At 34.8% G+C, this 16,783-nt stretch overlaps 1 protein-coding gene across 1 annotated transcript in view; it reads left to right on the top strand.

Moving 5' to 3' along the window:
* Positions 1-16,783, top strand: part of KPNA3 (karyopherin subunit alpha 3) — a 73,644-nt gene that overhangs the window by 31,843 nt on the left and 25,018 nt on the right. The window contains exons 3-10 of the mRNA XM_044668241.1: positions 506-595; positions 760-789; positions 878-930; positions 1,080-1,175; positions 11,383-11,468; positions 12,506-12,592; positions 12,971-13,140; positions 14,411-14,455. Coding sequence (XP_044524176.1) covers positions 506-595; positions 760-789; positions 878-930; positions 1,080-1,175; positions 11,383-11,468; positions 12,506-12,592; positions 12,971-13,140; positions 14,411-14,455 — 657 coding nt within the window. The remainder of the gene's footprint in view (positions 1-505; positions 596-759; positions 790-877; positions 931-1,079; positions 1,176-11,382; positions 11,469-12,505; positions 12,593-12,970; positions 13,141-14,410; positions 14,456-16,783) is intronic.

The following is a 16,783-nucleotide window of genomic DNA, read 5'->3' as shown; positions in this document are numbered from 1 at the left end:
ATAATATAATAGATACTGTATGTTCTATATAGAGGTTTGTCACTTTCATTGGTTTGTTACATTTTTTTTTTTTTAACCCTTACCTTCTGTCTTAGAATCAATACTCTGTGTTGGTTCTAAGGCAGAAAGTGATTAAGGTTAGGCAATGGGAATTAAGTGACTTACACAGGGTCACACAGCTAGGAAATGTCTAAATCCAGATTTGAATCTAGGCTTTCTCATCTCTAAGCCTGGCTCTCAGGCCACTGAGCTACCTTGTTTCATCATGTTACACATTTACTGGCAAAAAAAATAAGGCATGCCAATTCTTTCAGTTCATACCTACACATCTAAATTAAATTAATCTTGGATAGAAACTTCACTATGTTCAAACTTCTAAAGCCGAGCCAAAAAATTTTAGTTTTAATCAATTTTTCATTTTTTTAAAAAGATCTGAAATTGACATCAATTAATCAATTATATTTTTCAGTACTTGTTGATCAATTACTTACCATTTGCCTTTCAGAACAAAAGAGATGAACATTTATTGAAAAAGAGAAATGTTCCTCAAGAAGAAAGTTTAGAAGATTCTGATGTTGATGCTGATTTTAAAGCAGTAAGTTGAAAATTTTTTTCTGTAACAATTTTAAAAGAAAGTTTTTAGTAATAACCTTAAAATCAGTTTTTTATACCCAAAGAAAATTTGGGTATACTTAGTTTAAACTATTAGCAACAAATAGACTTTTCATAAATAATTATAATTATCTCTTTCTTTTTAAGCAAAATGTAACGCTAGAAGCTATATTGCAGGTATGTTACCTATAACATTTTTACTTTATTCAACATTATTTATATTGAATGCTTTACAAATTTCTGAACTTTACATTTGGTATTACAGAATGCCACAAGTGATAATCCAGTGGTCCAATTGAGTGCTGTCCAGGCTGCAAGGTAAAACTTACTTTTTCTCAAGAGTGAGTTGTTTTATCATATGTAATAATATCATAACAGTGAAATTAAGAAAATTATAGCCCCACTATTCTTTTGGTTCAGAATTTTATCTTTATGACACAATTCTTTGTTTTCATTTCTTTTTTTAGAAAACTGTTATCCAGTGACAGAAATCCACCGATTGATGACTTAATAAAATCTGGGATTTTACCTATTCTAGTCAAATGTCTGGAAAGGGATGATAAGTAAGTATAGATCTGTTTTGTTATCCTTTTATTTTCTTTCATTTAAGGCTTAGAATTTTTAGATAATCAAATTGGTTCAGTGCTTTCCTCTTAAAGTTCAGCTGTCTCATATATTTGTAATACTAGTTTTTTTATTGTCGTACATTTTTGATACTGTATTTTTGTTGTACTTGCTTTTGGAAATCTAGGATGTTATTCATTTGAAAGCATATGAGGGGGCAGCTAGGTAGCTCAGTGGATTGAGAGCCAGGCCTAGAGATGGGAGGTCCTAGGTTAAAAATCTGACCTCAGACACTTCCTAGCTGTGTGACCCTGGGCAAGTCACTTGACCCCCATTGCCTACCCTTACCACACTTCTGCCTTGGAGCCAATACACAGCACTGACTCCAAGACGGAAGGTAGGGGTTTAAAAAAAGAAAGGAAGGAAGGAAGAAAGCATATGATCTCTATGTTTTCTAGAGTATGTTTTAATTTTTTGTTCCTGAATGAATCCATTAGCCTTATCCATAGTGCTGATGGTATTCGTTTTTTTTTTCTCACTAATAATGTTTTAAAATAGACCCCAAATTTTTGTTCTAGGGAGAACTTTAGGGCTTTTTTTTTTTTTTTTAAATCAAACTATATATAGACTAACCACATGTCAGAGACAACATGAACTGTTCCAGAATGGAGTGACTCCCACTTAAATCAGGAATGTTCTCAGCTGATCCACTGAGCTTATGCATATGCCTCTGCAGCACTTGGACCCATTTCCCTCTTTTGTAATATTATATTCTTTATTTGTGGACTGTGAGAAACAGGAAATAGATTCTACTCACCTAGAAGAGTTGGAAATAGGAAGAGAGGTGGGGCAACATTAGTGTCATAGAACTCCCTTCCCAACAAGATCTAAGAATATTAATGTATCATATCATAAAAACTCAGAAATTTGGATTTATTGGGGAAGACAAGTCTGTATTATAAACAATATTAATAGATGTATTTTTATTGTTTTTAAATAGTAGTAATTTCAAAGATATTAATTAAAATAGTATAATTTTATTTTGCATGTTCCCAAATAAATATCCTTAGGGAATTTGTTTTGAATTAAAGAGAAAGATCTGTATTTAGCATAACAATAGTTCAAAAGTGAGCACTTCTTAGGTGCTTGGAATTGTGTGTAAAATCCTTGTCATTCCCCTTGAAATAAGCTGCTCCCTTCTACCCACTACCCCTATCATCATTATTTGTCTTTGAAGCTTTACTAAAGGAACATATAAATTAATTAATATTAAATTAATAGTTTTATTATACTTTTATAGTTTTATGTACATAAAGTTTTATGTAATAGTAATATTCTACCCATGATCATCATCTAGACCCTATTTTCCATCTTTTACCATTCTGTTCCTTATTCCCATCCACCTCCATCTTTCCATTCCAAAGTTCCAGCCAAACATGACACTTCTGTTGTGCCTTCTAGAATGCATGTTCCACAGGCAACAAACTTCCCTTACTCCTACATCATTTCTTCTCCCACTCCATTCATCTGCTAGTTATTATTGAAAACTGACTCCTTGCTGATGACTCAGCTTCTTTGGTCACCCTTTTTAATTCTAGCTGCACCTTCACTCATTCCCCTTGGTTTAGTGAATTAGAATGCTACTTGCTCTCCATTGCAACTTCTAGATTTTCTCCTTATCTCTATCACTCATCCTTTGGGATTCATGTTGCTCATCTCTACTACCCAATCAAAATCCTAGTAACTATTATCTAGAGATTCTAGGTTAGTCTCTTACTTCCCAAATGAGATTGATGCATGGTTTCAGTTCTCTCTTCTCCAATTTCTGCCCTCATACCAGGGAACTTCAATATGCACATTGATTCTCCCTCAAATACCATAAACTGCTCATTTCTTGTGACCTACTTCTCCACCCATCTCAGCTGTGCACAAATATGGTCATAGCCTTGATCTTTTCATCACCTACAAATGTACCACCTCCATGTTTAGATCACTTCTTCTGATATCCCTTACCAAATATTACTCTTTGTCTACTCCATGAGCTGTAATGCCTTAATCCCTCAATTTTTTCTCAAGTAATCATGCTTTCACTAGGCACTCTCCTCTTTTGTCCATCTTATTTCTGGGTAAACTTAATTCAGTTCTTCCTGTCCTTTTCTCTTGATTTCCTAGTCCTCTTATCATTTTGCTTATTATATCCTGCCAAACCTCAGTCTTCATCACTGCCACTATTTGCTGCCTTTGCTCCTACACATTTTACAAGGTAGAGAAATTCACCCAACTGTTCTGATTAGGTCCACTACAAATGTATATTGTATAACCTTAACTGGGCTGTCAGTGCTGCTAGGCAATCCTACTATAGTTGCATTATCAACTCACCATCACTTACCAAAATGACTCTTCTAGACTTTTTCTTTTCCTCTTCAAACTTTCAATGGCTTCTCCTCCTCACCCTCTTAGCTGAGAACCTGGCCTCATATTTTGTGGGGAAAATTGACACCATTCACCATGAATCCCAGTGTTTTCTCCTTTAATTTCATATCACTCATATACATTGTGTCTGTCTCCTTCTTGATACCTCTCTCACATGACAAAGTGGCTTTACTAAGACTCTCGTCACTCTACTAGCACAATGACATTCCATTCTGTCTTCTCCAGCAGATTGCCTCCTCTCATCTCTGCTCTATCACTTGTTTTCAATCTCTCCCTCTCTACTTACTCCTTCCCTCCTGCCTAAAAACATGCCTAGTTTCCCCCATTAAAAAAAAAAAAAGCCTCACTTGATCTGTCTGCATCCACCATCATCCTATATCCCTTCTGTTCTTTGTAGCTAAAATCCATAAAAAGGCTATCTACAATAATTGCTCCTGCTTTTTCTCCTCTCAAACTCATCATAGCCCCTTATAATCCAGCTTCTGACATCATCATTTCCCTGAAACTATTCTCTTTAAAATTACCAATGATCACTTAATTTTCAAATCCAATGGCCATTTTCAGTCTTTATTGTCTTTGACCTCTCTGCAGCTTTTGGTATTGTTAATCTCTCCTCCTTGATACTCTTCACTATAGGCTTTCAGGGTATCATTCTATTCTAGTTCTTCTACTTATCACACTGCCCATTCTTAGTCTTATTTATTGGTTCCTTATCCAGATCATTCCCTCTAATCATAGGTATCCTATAGTGTTCTGTCCTGGGCTCTGCCCTAACTTCTTTAGTCTTTCATACATCTCGAATTGAATGTTCAGTAGACATCTTAAACTCAACATGTCTAAAACCAAATTCTTCTTTCCCCCAAAGCCATCCCTTACTACCCCCCTACACCCCATTACTGTAGAAGGCAACACCGTCTTCTCATCCCTCAGACTTACAGCCTGAGAATCATCCTCAACTCCTTACAGTCTCTCACCCTCTCCATAATAGAGGTCAACATTTGTTGACAAGGCCTGTCAACTTCATCTTTGCAACTTCTCACCTTTAACACTGACACCACTCTGGCACAGATTCTTATCACCTCACTTGGAATATTGCGATATTCAGCTAGTGGATCTGCCTGCTTCAAGTTTCTTTTCCATCATCACCCAACCCTTTCTACCTCCCCCATTCTAGCCCATCCTACATTAAGACCCCAAAGTGATTTTCCAAAAGTGTAAGTCCAACATGTCTCACTCTGTCTCTGTCTGTCTGTCTGTCTGTCTCTCTCTCTCTCTCTCTCTCACACACACACACACACACACACACACACACACACACACACACACACACACACATTCAATAAGGTCCAACATGTCTTTCTGTCTCTCACAATACAATAAACTCCAGTGACTACCTGTTTTTTCTAGATCAAATAGAAAATCTTCTTAGCATTAAAATACCTTTTTAATCTAGCCCCTCTCTTTCTAGTCTTCTCAGTCTTTATGCCACCCCCCCCCACTTGCATGTACTTATGAACCAGTGACACTTGACCACCTTGCTTTTCCCACCTCTTAGCATTTCTTCTGTCTGTCCCTCATGCCTAGAATGCTCTCCCTTGTCATCTCTGCCTTCCCTGGCTTCTTTTAAGGCTCAACTAAAATCTCATCTTCTGCAGAAAGGCTTTTCCCAAACTCTTCTTCATTCTAGCACCTACCCCCTTATTTATTTCCTACTTATTTTGTATTTAGTATATTTGTATATATTTGTTTGCTCAGAGTCTTGCATTAGACTGTGAGTATTTTCCATACCGGAATTGTCTTTTGTCTCATTTTGTATCCCTACCTAGTGCTTTATATCTTGCTTGGTGCATAGTAAGCATTTAGTAATGTTTATTGACTGATTGGCTGCTACTTTAAGTTTGACTCATTTAACAAGTTTAGTTTGGGAAAGACAAAATTATTAGCTAAATGACAGAATCTGATATTTATACATTAATCTTTTTTTTATATTGGTAGTTTGCCCCTAGAATTTATTTTTATCAAAACCATTAATGGAAGTAAAAAAATTAAATGACCCAACTTAGGCTTGATCTTTCTCTCACTTGTATTCCCTTGTGTTTTTTTATATTATCTCTCCATTAAACATTCTGCTCCAACTTTCTTCCCATCTTTCTTCCTTTCCTTTAAAGAGAAGATTGAATTGCTATCTGGCTCTAACAAAGACATTTGAACTGTACTTCTCTCATCAAAATCCACTGTTAATTGCCTAATAGCTAAAGTTTGGATGATTTCGAAGCAACCTTGGCTAATTTACTACAGCCTTCTCAACTAATAGCTCAACAGATGGCTTTTCAGCTTCTTCAAAAACTCTTCTAGAGCAGGGAACTTATTATTTCCTAATACTGCCCATTCCAATATTGTCTAGCTCTAATTAGTTCTTTGTATTAAAGTGAAACAATACAGTTATTGATAGAGGTCTTGAATTATCTGGCTATTTAGTAGAAATTTTTTCCCTAGAAAAGCAAAGCTCCTATGATAAATTTGTTATTTTGTTGACAGTGACAGTATTCAAAAGATAAAGATAGTGATGTTTGTTGACTGCTATTCTTGATGACAATATCATCCAAAAGAATGAACTAGTTAAGCATGTGGAAATAATTACTGTTTTGGGACAAAGTGAACATATATATAATCATAGCATTTGAAATGTTGAGAAAGAGAACATTGGATATAGACAAATACTTAGAATGTTAAGAAATCATATTTCAGAAAGCCTAAAATGAAATGAGCCACAAATTAAAAATGCTAAGGAAAGAACTTATATGTGTTAAACCCAAAAAAGACAAGATAGCAGAGCTTTGAGTAAACAATATATTAATCTACAGAGTAAGCCAAAATAACTGACTTTGACTTGATTCATCACTGTCTTCAGATTAAATAGGATAGCATAGATATGAATGAAGGAATTGAAAAAGAGGTAAGAGAGTATCTAGGTAATTTAAATGAGTTCAGTTCTTTCAACGGAAATTAATTTCTTTTGAAAGTACTGAAAGAAGGCATAATCCATTAATTGCTATTGTTGATCATCTCTAGGAATTATGGGGAAATGAGAGAGGCACTAGAAACTGAAATTTAGAGGTGTCCTAGTTTTTCAGACAAAAGGGAAAGTGTATTACAGAAATAATAAATTTACAGGCTTGACAATCTCTAGTAAATTTTTAGAAAACCATGGATCCTCATATTTAGAAAAGGAGTTATTACACATTAGAAATGAGCTTGGGTTCACTAAGAACAAATCAGGCTAAAATTATCTCATTTTCCTTTTGGACAGTTCTTGTACCTCACAGAAATGTTGTAGTTATTTTGATTTCAGCAAGCTATTTGTTAAAGTCTGTTGATATCCTTATGAATAAGATAGAAAAATCTGACCTATGTTATACTCTAGAGCATTGATGGGCAAACTATTCCCCATAGGCCAGATCCAGGCCGTAGTTTTCCCATCACTGCCTTAATTAAGTAGTTTCCCCATCATAATTAAGGCAGTGATGGGAAAACTACGGCCTGGATCTGGCCCGTGGGGAATAGTTTGCCCATCACTGCTCTAGACAAAGTCTTAAGATCAAATCAAAAGAGAATGTGTGGATTCTTCTTAACTACAAGGAGGTCTTTAATGACATACTACAGGATTCAGGCACATCCTATTCTAACGCCTTTGTCATTGATTTGGATCAAGAGATAGAAAGCATGCTTATAAGATTTGCATGTGATTCAGAAGTAGACAGGATAGTATACACATTAGGTGGCAGAGCTAGGATCCAAAGAAATCTCAGCAGGTAGGAACAATGAACCATATCTAGCAAGATAAAATTTAATATGGATAAATTTAAAAGCCTGCACTTTAGGGTTAGAAATTAAACATCATAAAGTCAATGGGTCAAAAAGTTTCATGTTTTTTTAATTCAATATGAATAAATGATGTAAAAGGGGGCAGTAATGTAAGGGGTTAAAATTAAAGGGCTAGACTAAGTTATTTAAAAGTATGGCCACCAAGAATTAATTACTCAATTCCAAAATGATTTTTATGGTAATTTATTTACAAAGGGAGAGAGAAAGAGTGAAAGTAGAGAAATGGGAAAGAGGGCAGAGTAAGAGATCTAGCTTAACGAGCTAGACTATGTGCTCAAGCCCTGGCTTACTCCAGCAGGGCTCCAGTAGCCCCAGCTGGAGGGCCTAGGGGTCAATTAACAAGGGTTTTTAGCTAGGAGACCTCCTTCCAGACAAGGAGCCCCTCCCATGACTAGTACCTCCAGGAAAAGCCAAGGAAGGGAGTCAACCTTTTTCACTCACCCACGTGGTAGTTCTAAGGAGAAATAGAAAACAGCCCAAGGTCCTCAGCTGGAACTCCTCTAGAGTCCAGTTCAAGGTGAAAGAGAGTGTCACAGGAAGTTCTGGCCATTTTTAAAGGCCATTCCTTTTGTCACTTCCTTTGCCTTCCTCACACTTTATGTGTACCAATCTGATTTGTCACTTGCTATAGCAGGTGACCTCCCCGTACTTAAAGATAAGTGGGGTGTATAGGATTCTAGTGATTAAATCTAAAAATGGGCAGGGTGGAGTTAAACCCATCTTCACAATGGCTTGGTACAACTGGCCCATCCCTCACCCCCACCCCCTCCCAATCTAAGACACTCCTAAGTGTCAAGGCAATTTTAATAAGGAGAGATCACTGAACTTAAGGTACTCTTAAGGTAGAAACTCCTGAGACTTTTGCAGGAAGCTGCAGGACCACAAACAAATCAGTTAACCCCTCTGAACTTTTATTTCTCTTAAAAAAAAAAAGGGTAGTAATAATATTTAAACACCCTACCTCACAAAATTGTTAGGAGGAAGGTGCTTTATTGTACACCTTAAAGTGCCGCATATTGATACAAGTTATTATTAATGTTGGGTACATATTTTGATGCATAGTGTTAAGAACAAGAGAAGTAATAATTTGTACTCTGCTGATTTCTGTCACATCTGGAGTATTGTCACTAGCAGCCAAGATGATGAGGGGACTTAAAGCCAATTGTATGGGGAATTTTTTGATGTTTAACCTGAAGAAGAATAAGTCAGTCAAGAAGCATTTATTAAACATTTGTTATGTCCTCAGTGCCAGGGGCATTAAAAAACAACAACAACAGATGTCTCGAGCATATGTTTATTGGGGGATAGTACCCTATAGCATGTACATCTAAAAAGTCATATAAAGTCAACACAATGACATTTTCTGGGTCATGGCTTTAGCAGCTAGGAAAACCAAGGAAAACTTCTTGAAGAAGGTGGGATTAGAATTGATTTTTGAAGGAAACAAGCTTCTTAAGGGATAAAGAGCCAGAACAAAGGCAAGTGAGATATCTTATGTAAGGTAAAACAAGACCAGTCTGGCTAGACTGCTGACTATGGGAAAGAGAATTCTGTGGAATAGGACAAGAAAGGTCTGTTGAGGCCAGGTTTTGAAAAACCTTAAAAAGCCAGTGTTTGTGTTTGAGTCTAAAGCAAAATAAGGAACTGTTGGTGTTTGTTTTTTTAAATAGGGAAGTGACTTAATCTGACCTGCACATTTATGGAAATGATTGTGGAGAATGGATTGGAGTGGTATGAGACGAGTCAGAGAGTGCAAACAAGCATCAATGAGAACCTGAACTAGAGTAGTGGCCATGGAAATAAGAGGAAGGAAATGGATGCAAGAGAAGTTGTGGGGAAGATATGGCAACTTATTAAATAGGTGGAGTGAGAGATAGTGAGGCATTGAGGATAAGGCAAAGTTTGTAAAATTAGATGACTGGAGAGAGTATTACTTTCTTCCTAGAAATAGGAAAGTTTGGAGAAGTGATGAGTTTTAAGGAAAAATAATGAGTTTGGTTTCACATGTCAAGTAGATGCCTTTTAGACTTCTATTTTGAAATATTCAGTAGGCAGATGGAGATGTGCAACTAAAGGAGAAAATTTTTTAATTTTAAAGAAAAATTAAAGGGGCATTTATTAGTTGTCATGTGCAAGAGAGATTAGACCTCTTGTATGTCACTCCACAGGGCAGAAATAGGACCAGTGAGTGGGAAATTAAAGAGAGCTGGTTTGCAGTTTAATAGAACAAAGGACTTTTTAACACTTGGCAAGTCAACAGGCATTTATTAAGTAATTCAACAAATAAGATAATATAGCAAATATATGAAAGTTAACGTCAGAGGGAAGGCACTAATAGCAGAGGGACAAGAAGGAAGGATTTGAATTGAGTCTTTAAGGAAAGCAGGAAAATGATTAGTCAGAGGTGAGGAGGAAAAGGAGGAGCATTCTAGGTATGGACAGTCCATGCACGTGCATGAAGTTGGGATATGAGTGTATTTTTTGTGGAAGAGATGAAGACCTGTGTCACTTTATCAGAGTATATGGTGGGAAATAAAGTATAAGAATACTCAAAATGGAGGAAGGAGTTAGGTTATCAAGTACCTTAAAGCCAAATAGAAGAGTTATGATCCTGTTGATAATAGTGACATACTAGAATTTATTCATTAGAAAGCTAAAGGAGGTGACATTGGTAGGTCTACTCTTTAGCAAAGTTGCCATGGCATTGAGTGGAGGATGGATTGAAGTAGGGAGTACTTCAAGTAGGACTTAAAGCTGAGAGCCCAGCCAGAAGACTACTGCAATAGTCTCAAGATGAGATGTATCCTAAACTAGGATGGTAACTGTGTGGAGAAAAGGGGGATATGTGTGTGTGTGTGTGTGTGTGTGTATGAGAATTTGAGAATGACAAGTTGCCTAGTCAACTGAGAAGGTGGTAAGAACTTCAGTAGATAAAGGAAATGATCATTTCCATTTTGGACATATTAAATTTGAGATGTCCAAGAGTTATCCAAATTTTTTGGGGGCTTTTCTGTCTACAGTGAGTTCTCCAATACTGAAATTATTCAAACAGAAGCTAGACAATAATTACATTACTGACAAGACAAAGAAATAGGATTCTCCAGAAACTGTTTGTTTCATTTTTGAAAAGTTTTATTCTTTCAGCCTAAATTTGTTGCTTTGTTATACCTCTACTTACTGCTCCTACCTCTGCCCTTGGAAATTACAGAAACCTCCATTACCATTTCTGCCATGAGTGGGAGGAACAAAATGGAAGGGTTTTAAAAAAATAAAAGTAACTAGAAAGATTGAAAAGCTAGTTTACAGAGGTAGTGGCCCTCAGAAACAATAGCGTAGAAAGGATAGCTTTTAATCTCTTTATTTATCTTTCACTTTTCCCCAGGACAGGGCAAGGTATTAAAGAGTGGTATCCTAGTAGATACCTTTCTACTACCACTGGGGAAGGGCAAAGGCAAGACACCCTGCCCATCCATTTAAATTCTACCTCTCTTACTCCTTTTGCCATTTATCCTAAATACAGAAAGTTGAGAGGATAATAGACAAGGAGAATTTGGTGCTTAACTTTATTGGTTTTATACTACTATCTACATAAGATCTAAATCTTTAGACTGTCATTCAAGGACCCTCAGTATTATGCCTTCAACCTACCATTCTCATAAACCCTTTGTTTTAGCCAGATGGACCTCATCATCTCTAATAGAAGTCAAATTTTTTTCCTATTTTCACTGCAATTATTTGGAGTTGGCACAGAGCCGAGGTCAGGGATGTTTCTGGCAAATAAACTCTCCCATTTCACTTTTTTTGTTTGTTTTTGGATGCAGCCTCAGCTTTGATATGATTTTTTTAAGTGCATTCATGTTAACAGATTTTTGTTAATGTGCTTTTTAGTCCTTCATTACAATTTGAAGCTGCATGGGCACTGACTAACATAGCATCAGGAACTTCTGCACAGACTCAAGCAGTGGTACAATCTAGTAAGTAAATTAAATTTCCTTTCTCGTTTTTGGAATAAGCATAAGTGCATAAATTTTATGTTTTAACTTTTTAAAATATGTGAGTATAGTCTTTCCCTTGGTGATTGTGGTCTCCCCTTTTAAGCCTTTAGGCTTTGTTTGTCATTAACTTATCAGATAATTTTTATTCCTGTTACTATTTAAAGAATGCATTTTCTTCATGCAATAACTTGATTTTTTTTCCATTTTGCTACAAATTATTTTTTTTAACAGCGGGCCTTAATGTTCCTGTTATTTATGCTATTTAGGCTGCAAAACATTTTGCAGTTTTTTTCATATCGTATAAGTTAATGTTATTGTTACTAAATAATCAGCTGGTATACTTGTTTCATCATTTAAAAAGCAATAGATTCGGGAGAGAAAAAGGGATCAGTCTCTAGGCAGAAAGGTTGAGAAGCTCCTTGTCCCTTGAGCTTAATAACCTTATTGTAATAAGATGTGCAAAGCATGAGAATTCCATTAAAGTATAATTTATTTAATATAAATATTTTATCATTTTTATGATAATATTAAGTAGGTTTTTAACTTTTGTGAAATGATTTGATATTGACCGACTCTCAGTAGTGATTGGTGATTTGAGGAACTTGTTAAAGGGGTATAGTAATACTCTTAGAGTTTATATAAACAAGGTTGAGATTCTTTTGTGCCATGCAGTATAGCTTGTGTTTTCAGGATAGAAAAGATTAGATGTTTCTTTTCCTTTACATAATTTTTAATTAATTTAATGTTTCATATAGAATGGTTTCATATAGAATGCTTTCTTCCAGGACTAACAGTCTGGTGTCTTTTTGGGACATTATAACTTTTATTTTAGAAGAGTTTTAAAGTGCATTATTAGAATTGAAGTTTGCAATATGTTATAGTAAACTTTGGCAAGTACATATATGTATATGTATGCATATACATTTATACCTCTGCATATAATAATTTCTTAAAGTTGAAATCTTAGTCATTTTTCCAGTTTCTGATGATTAAAATTTTTTTCTTTATTATTATAGATGCAGTGCCTCTTTTTTTGAGACTTCTCCATTCACCACATCAGAATGTTTGTGAACAGGCAGTATGGGCCTTAGGAAATATTATAGGTAAGTCATATGGAATTTGAAAAATGGCTAAAACAAGGACCATTTAACTATATTTTCTAACTTCTTCAACATTGGCATTATCATTGCACACTATGTTTCCTCTGTATTTTAACATGTTGACTTCATCTTTTCCCTTCATAGAGAATATCTTAACATACCCTCTTGAAAAAGATACTATGACTTACTATCAGGTTCTAATAGGTTAAATTGTATGCTCCCCAAATCAGAAGGGGAAGGAACAGAAATATTTTATGCCATTCATAGATTAATGGTGAGGAAACATAGAATATCAGTGTCTCAACATAGCCATTGCATACATTTCAAAGTTTTCCATCTTGAATGTAATTTTTTTTTTAAACCCGATTTTCATTTCTGTAGGTGATGGTCCTCAATGTAGAGATTATGTCATATCACTGGGAGTTGTCAAACCTCTTCTGTCCTTCATCAATCCCTCCATTCCCATCACCTTCCTTCGGAACGTCACATGGGTCATAGTCAATCTCTGCAGGAATAAGGATCCCCCACCACCTATGGAGACAGTACAGGAGGTAAACCAAGAATTATAATGGCCAGATGAGATATTTTCCTTTATGTTTTAGGTTTTTATGGATAGGCTGAATTTATTGCATGCGTCAGTAACTGATTGCAAATACAAGATACTTTTGGTTCATCTATAAATTTTTTAAAATAGACCTTTGTTTTTATAGCTTAAAAGGATAATGAATAATGCCCAATTAGTGTGTTGCATAACTCTTAAAAGGGGAAGAAAGAGAAAACTGGTTAGCATTGAATTGCATTATTAAATTGCCCAAGTAATAAACTTATTTTATCTGCTACTGTGGTTTTTTACATTGATCCTTAATATAATCCTAGGAATATACAAGTTCAAAATTAAAAATTTCATAGAATTTCAATTCCGAATTGAAAATAAATTTCTGTAGTGCAATGAAAAAGCACTGGAAGAGTCAAGAGAGTTTATTCACATCCTTGCTTAGCCATTAACTAGCTATGTGTCATTTGGTAAGCCACTTAATAATGGATGCAAGAATACTTGTACTTCTTGCCTGCCAATATTGTTTTAAGGATTACATGAGATAATGTCAGTGTGTTTTGTGTGCTTTAAAATGATGAATATTTAAACTTCCTTAAGTAATTATAGACTTATTACATATTTTAAAAATAAGCTAATATATGTCAGTTGGTTTGGTTTCTAAATATATAATATATATTCATTTGTCATTTGACTAACAGTACTATTTTGAGTACTTTTATTTAATAACAGTCAGAATCTAATAAACTTTTTATTTCTATGAAAACAATTTTAATGCACTTTTTTCTCTTAAAAATGACATATACAAGGCCAGTATTGAAAAATTAAAGCTTAATAAAAGTAGTGTTTTGTTTGCAAAGACTTCATGATGAATCCTATGGTTCACAGATAAGTGAAAAAAAGAGAGCCTAAATATTGCATCTTAAAATCTAGGTTTTCATACATAGCTATAAAATGCCAATATTCTCATCTCCAGTGTCATTCTTCTACTTGTCACGTACACCATGAAGAAGGGCTATTTCTCTTTTGTAAAATTTTTTTTTCTCCTTCAGAGAGCTATTACTAGCACAGAATAGTTGGACTATATAAATAGAACTTAAAATGTATTATTTTAGTTTGTCAGATGATCATTTTCTAATAGAGGAGACACATTTATTTCTATTCTGTCCGTTTAGCTTACCATTGTCATAGATTGAGCTTCTAGTACTTTTAAGATGTCAGACGAATAGTACTAAAGTTGATAAATCTTTTTATCTTTTTTTCCTCAGATTCTGCCAGCGTTATGTGTCCTTATATACCATACAGATATCAATGTAAGTAAAACTGAAGCTAAATTAAGCTGTGGAATTTCTTAATTGAGATGGGGGGAATATTATATGTCCTCTAGGATCATATTAGTTTGTACTGTCAGTGAAATTTTTGTTTCCTTCATTAAACTTCAGCAATACATAACTTTTCCAAAAATAGAATAAGATTTTAATGGATTTGTGTTCCAAATTGCATGTAGAGATATTAATCTTGAATGGGTTAACATGTACTACTTTGTATGAAGTGGCAACAATTTGTCTTGTTAGTTTTAATAGTAAAATATTATGTGAAGGCAAGAATTGAGAATAACATTTTAAAAAGAAAGTTGATACTTAGGTAAGCCATTTATTTTGTTGACTAAAGTTTTAAGTAAGTTTTAATTCTCCTATTTTGGGAATATGTGATCTTAGGATATTCTCAAAGCCAATAAATAAAAAAGCTAAATAACCTAAAGGAAGTTAGATACAGATCATTCTCTGTTCGGATCTTGTTAGATCTTGGTAGTAAATGTAGTTGCTTTTATAATCCTGTCTTGAGTTTTTCCCTCTGTTTTCTTAGTAAAAGAGCAACTTGCAAAATCACTTTTAGAGAAATAAATGGACTTATCGATGATATATATCTCATTTAGCCTTTTTTTTAAAACCTCATTTTAGATTAACATATTGTATGAGCTTTTAGTTTATCATCCTGAAATTATTATAAATCAAGCAAAATATCTGACACTTGGTTCGTGCCATAATTTTTTTTCCACTATAGTGTAGGATTGATGATAGGATATTAATTTCTCTGTGATGCAATTTGGCATAGGGCTAGAAAGCTGGACTTTAGAGCCAGGAAAACCTGGTTTCATGGACTGCTGTGCCATACCAACTATTCACTGTGGTCAAGTCACCTGACATCTCAGCATCAAGGCAAATCTCTTAAGGCCAAATTAAAAGACAGGTATGATAGTGCAAGTCTTTAATAACAACTCCTAAGGAAAGCTAGACCTCGTGAATTGCTTGAGTTACAATAAGGCTAAAGGCATTTATGGGCCAGGCTAAGTCCAACATAAATATGGTGGGTCTCTGGGAATGGAGGAAAGATCAGCCAGTCCAAGTCAAAAAAGCAAAGCAGGTTAAAACTTCCATGCCTATCAGTTTTAGCACTGGATCCATAAGTTGCTATCATACTTCCAGCCTGAACAAGATAGGGAGAACCACTTTTAAAATTAATCTTTAGGTACAAAGAAATTATTGATCTGCATTGGTGGAGGGCATTTCCAAAAAAGCAACTCCTTATATAAGATTGTTGAGAATACATTGTTTTGTGCAGCCTTAAAGAATCATAGTAATATGTGTCAGTTCTTTAATTTCCTATATACAAATAATTCACTTGGTGGTTTATTTGGGGTATGTGACAATTTCAAAAACACTTTTTTATCCACTTCTGAGGTGCCTCTTTTTATTGTCAGAAAGCCTTAAAGTTCAGCCTAAATAAAACATAATTTTAAAAATTTTAACTAATATTATTTTTATGAAAATCCTATTCTTCCAATTGTATGTAAAAACAATTTTTAACATTCTTTTTTTAAATTTTGAGTTCCAAGTTCTCTCCCTCCCTCTCTGAGACATCATGATGTAGCATATAACATTGATAATCATGCAAAACATTTCATTATTTCATTAGTCTTGTGAAAGAAAACACAGACCAAAGAAAAAACATGAAGAAAGTGAAAAATAGTATACTTTGATCTTTATTCAGCCCTAATCAGTTCTTTCTTTGAAGATATATAGAATTTTTCATGAATCCTTTTGAATTGTCTTAGATCATTGCTAAGAATAGCTAAGTCATTCACTGTTCAACAATATTTCTATTATTGTGTATAATGTTCTCCTGGTTCTGTTCACTTCACTTTGCATCAATTCATGTAAGTCTTTAAAGGTTTTTCTGAAGTTATCCTGCTTGTCATTCTTGTAGCACAATAGTTTTCCATCACAATCATTTACCACAACATGTTTCAGCCATTTCCCAATTGATGGGCTTCCCCTTGATTTCTAATTCTTTGCCACCATCAAAAGTGCTCCTATAAGGGGCAGCTGGGTAGCTCAGTGGAGTGAGAGTCAGGCCTAGAGACAGGAGGTCCTAGGTTCAAACCCGGCCTCAGCCACTTCCCAGCTGTGTGACCCTGGGCAAGTCACTTGACCTCCATTGCCCACCCTTACCAATCTTCCACCTATGAGACAATACACCAAAGTACAAGGGTTAAAAAAAAAAAAAGTGCTCCTATAAATATGCTATATTTATATTATATCTATATATATTATGGAATATTATAAAGAAGTGACTGTGGG

Source organism: Gracilinanus agilis, chromosome 3 (genome assembly GCF_016433145.1).
Source record: "Gracilinanus agilis isolate LMUSP501 chromosome 3, AgileGrace, whole genome shotgun sequence".
Lineage (NCBI taxonomy): Eukaryota > Metazoa > Chordata > Mammalia > Didelphimorphia > Didelphidae > Gracilinanus > Gracilinanus agilis.
The sequence above is the reverse complement of the archived record's forward strand: the minus strand, read 5'-3'. Positions and strand labels throughout refer to the sequence as shown.